The 3,905-nt window shown below is 40.1% G+C and overlaps 1 protein-coding gene across 1 annotated transcript; it reads left to right on the plus strand.

Annotated features, from left to right (window-relative positions):
* Positions 1 to 266: 266 nt before the first annotated feature.
* On the plus strand, positions 267 to 3,502 carry LOC105558454 (uncharacterized protein K02A2.6-like). The gene is made up of 2 exons (XM_012006152.1): positions 267 to 285; positions 351 to 3,502. Exons 1-2 carry the CDS (start codon positions 267 to 269, stop codon positions 3,500 to 3,502), a joined length of 3,171 nt encoding a protein of 1,056 aa, XP_011861542.1.
* Positions 3,503 to 3,905: the final 403 nt, after the last annotated feature.

The following is a 3,905-nucleotide window of genomic DNA, read 5'->3' on the forward strand; positions in this document are numbered from 1 at the left end:
TTGCTTACTGGGCAAATTATCGCCATCGCTCATATTCCAGACCAAAATCAAAATCCAGGATTGATTATATATTACTCTCGGTATTGCAGGATTATGTCTCAGGTGTGGTAAGAATAACCATCACATAAGTGAATGTCAAACGGATAGGTATAAGCTCAAATGTAACTCATGCCAGAAAACAGGGCATATTGCAAAGGTATGTATCACAACATTATTGAACGAAAAAGGGCTAAAAAAGCAAGCAAACGCAAATGCTAGTTCTAATAATGGGGAAGACACTACAAAGTATGTACATGATTCGAATAAGAATATTACTCTCGGTATTAATAAAATTTTTGTTGATTCTTTAGATAGTAAACAAAATTGTGCAATTATTGATTTATATGACAGCTCAGCCGAACGAATTTCAACAATTGACGCACAAAAGTACTTCACAACTGTACTTCTAAATGGGAAACCAGCAGTATTCGAAGTCGATTCCGGAACGGGATATACACTATTACCAGAAAACGAATTCCGGAAATTAAATCTCAACATATCCGTGACACCTACTAATATATGTTTTCGAACTTATACTAATGACATGTTTTTTTCTAAGGGTAAAGCAAACATCGAAGTTTCATATAAAAAACACCAATCATCAGAAGAAATATATGTTGTACCAGAAGGTCGTCCAGCCATCCTAGGCCGCATATGGATACGCCGCTTAGGAATAAAACTCGAAGATGTTGATACAGACATGCAAACTGGTTCGCGGACCTCTACTCCTGGATCAATTTACTCGATTAATGATCTTTTTACACAATATTCAAATGTTTTTGAACAAAAGATAGGTTGTATTCCAAATCACACAGTTTCTCTGAAATTACGCGAAAAAGCCACTCCAGTCTATACTAAAGAACGTAATGTACCTTTCGCTCTGCGCGAACGAGTTGAAAAAGAACTCGATAATCTAGAAAAAGAAGGAATTATTTCAAAAATAGATGCAAGTGATTGGGGCTCGCCTCTAGTAGTGATTCCAAAAAAGGATGGGGGCGTACGCCTATGCGTCGATTATAAAGTTGGGGTAAATGAACGTCTAGTGACGTCAAAACACCCATTTCGGAATATCCCGGACATCCTCAACCGTCTACGACATTCTAAATACTTTTGTAAACTTGATATTTATAAGGCATACTTACATGTGCCGGTAGACTATACTAGCAGCCAAATTCAAGCAATTACTACACATCGTGGTACGTATCGTATGAACAGATTGAGTTTCGGAATAAAAGTAGCACCAGCTGAATTCAATCGCATATTGGAGCAAATTCTTCAAGATTTGAAAAAGATGGAATCTTATTTCGACGATGTAATCGTGCATGGCGCCACACAGGAAGAATGCCTACAAAATCTTCACGCATGTTTAGCCCGGCTTCAAGTTTATGACCTCCACATAAATCGAGGAAAGTGTATTTTCTTCGCAGAAAAAATCGAATACCTTGGTCATGTAGTCCAACACAACCAGATCTCAAAGTCTCCAGCAAAAGTTCAAGCAATACTTGAAATGCCGCGACCCAAAAATGTGGAAGAAGTTCGTCGGTTCCTAGGATTACTTACATACTATGCACGGTTTATTCCAGACCTTTCCACGAAAACGATACCACTCCGAACTCTACTTAAGAAGAACTATAATTTTAAATGGTCAGCTACATGTGAAGCTGCGTTCACGCATCTCAAAAATAAAATGGCCAGTGATCGAATACTAGTACCATATGATCCAGATCTTCCAATAATATTATCCTGCGATGCAAGCCCCACAGGAGTTGCCGCAATAATGAGCCACATTATCGACGAACAAGAAAGGCCAATCGCTTATGCGTCCAGATCTCTGACGGTAGCCGAATGTAATTATAGCCAGTTGGACAGAGAAGCTCTTGCCATAGTCTTTGGTATCAATCATTTTTTTAATTACCTTTTCGGTCGACACTTTACACTCGTTACGGATAACGAACCACTGACTCGAATTTTTCATCATAAAAAGCATTTACCAGCTATAACATCCAGCCGATTACTCAGATACGCAGCATTTTTATCAGGATTTGACTATACCGTCAAGTTTAAACGTGGAGAAGCAAACGTAAATGTTGACTGTCTATCCAGAGCATCAATCCGGAAAAATGCTAGCTCAATGGAAACATTATTAGCAGAAGAGGTACATCAAATTTGTACTGAATCAATTTCCAGTATAACAACCGATCGTCTCACAGCTGATATGGTTATCACGGAAACGGACAAAGATGCTGAACTAGGATCTATCAAACAGGATATTCTTACTCAGGATATTGATTCACCATACACTCTGAACCATGGCATTTTATTTAGAAATGAATGCGTAGTCATTCCCAAAAATCTCCAGGAACAGGTACTTCTAAAACTACATGCAACCCACATCGGGATTACCAAAATGAAGCAACTCGCCCGACGTTATGTCTATTGGAAGGGAATCGATAAGGCTATCGAAGACATCGTTAAATCATGCAAGTCCTGTGCTCTACTGCGTTCAAATCCGCCAAAAGCTCCACTGCATCCCTGGGATGAACCTAAGAATAATTGGGAACGCATCCATATCGATTATGCCACTTTAGATGGATACAATTTCTTGGTATGCATTGACGCAAAATCGAAATGGCTTGAAATCAAGGCATTAGCCTCAACACCTACATCTAACAGTACTATCCAACTGCTGGATAATATCTTTTCCAGTCACGGATATCCACAAATGCTTGTCTCAGATAATGCTACAATATTTACAAGCACAGAATTTAAGTCTTATTGTGAAATAAACGGAATTTTTCAAAAGTTTATTGCGCCAGGACATGCCGCTACCAACGGTCTTGCCGAAAGAACAGTCCAGACCCTGAAATTATGTCTGAAAGCCCTCGCGGATAATAATTGTTCGCTGCATACCAAACTACAGGAGATACTTCTGCGCTATCGAGCAACTCCATTAGCTTGTGGACAATCACCTGCAGAGCTCTACTTAAATCGCAAACTGCGCATCAAATTGGATGCTTTACGTCCTTATAAGCCTTCCAGTAACGCGTCTACACCATCATGCACCCGAACATTTAAAGTGGGAGAGAGGATTCAATCACGTGAATTACGGAACAAGTTCACATGGATTTTTGGCTCTGTTCTCAGAAAGTTGGGAGCTCTACACTACGTCGTTCGACTAGACTCGGGGTTAACGTTAAAACGTCATGTGGACCAGCTTCGTAGCACTCAAGTCAAGCAAGTCCGATTTAGTTTCGATAACCCGGTATCCAGACATTCATCAATTGAAGGTGTTCCTGGATTGGACGTCGCGCAACAACCGGAACCACAACTGGACCAACAACCGGATCCACAACTGGAGCCAGTAATACAAACCCAGAGACGAAGGCCGGATAGACTGGGACCTATCCGACGGTCAGACAGACCACGCCGGCAACCCAGATATTTGGATGATTATATTCAATAAAGGATACCGACACATTTAAGTATTCCAATTAAGTGGGGGAGACTGTAGTGGCGCTACTAAGTTCAGTAGTCTATGGTTCAGGAGAGAGTAAGCGAGCCAGAGGTATGAATGGCAATCAAAAATAGCGTGCATCTTTTTGTTAGTTATGTAGTAAGAACAGACGCTGTACAAGATAGAATATAGCAAGTGCCACGTACGGAAAGTATTATTAATACCATTCCATCCCTCGGTCACAACAGCGGGTTTGTTTAGAACTTGGTACTTAAGAGTTCTCAAGGTAGCTGATAACGAATCTGACACCAAAAAGTTCAAAATTCAAAATGGCGGATCCAAAATGACAGCTAATGTCTATTAATTTTAACCGGATTGGTATGAAACTTGGCATTTGAGGATTTTTGAAGTC

Source organism: Vollenhovia emeryi, unplaced genomic scaffold (assembly GCF_000949405.1).
Source record: "Vollenhovia emeryi isolate VEMERY1.0 unplaced genomic scaffold, V.emery_V1.0 DF939343.1, whole genome shotgun sequence".
NCBI classification, from domain to species: domain Eukaryota; kingdom Metazoa; phylum Arthropoda; class Insecta; order Hymenoptera; family Formicidae; genus Vollenhovia; species Vollenhovia emeryi.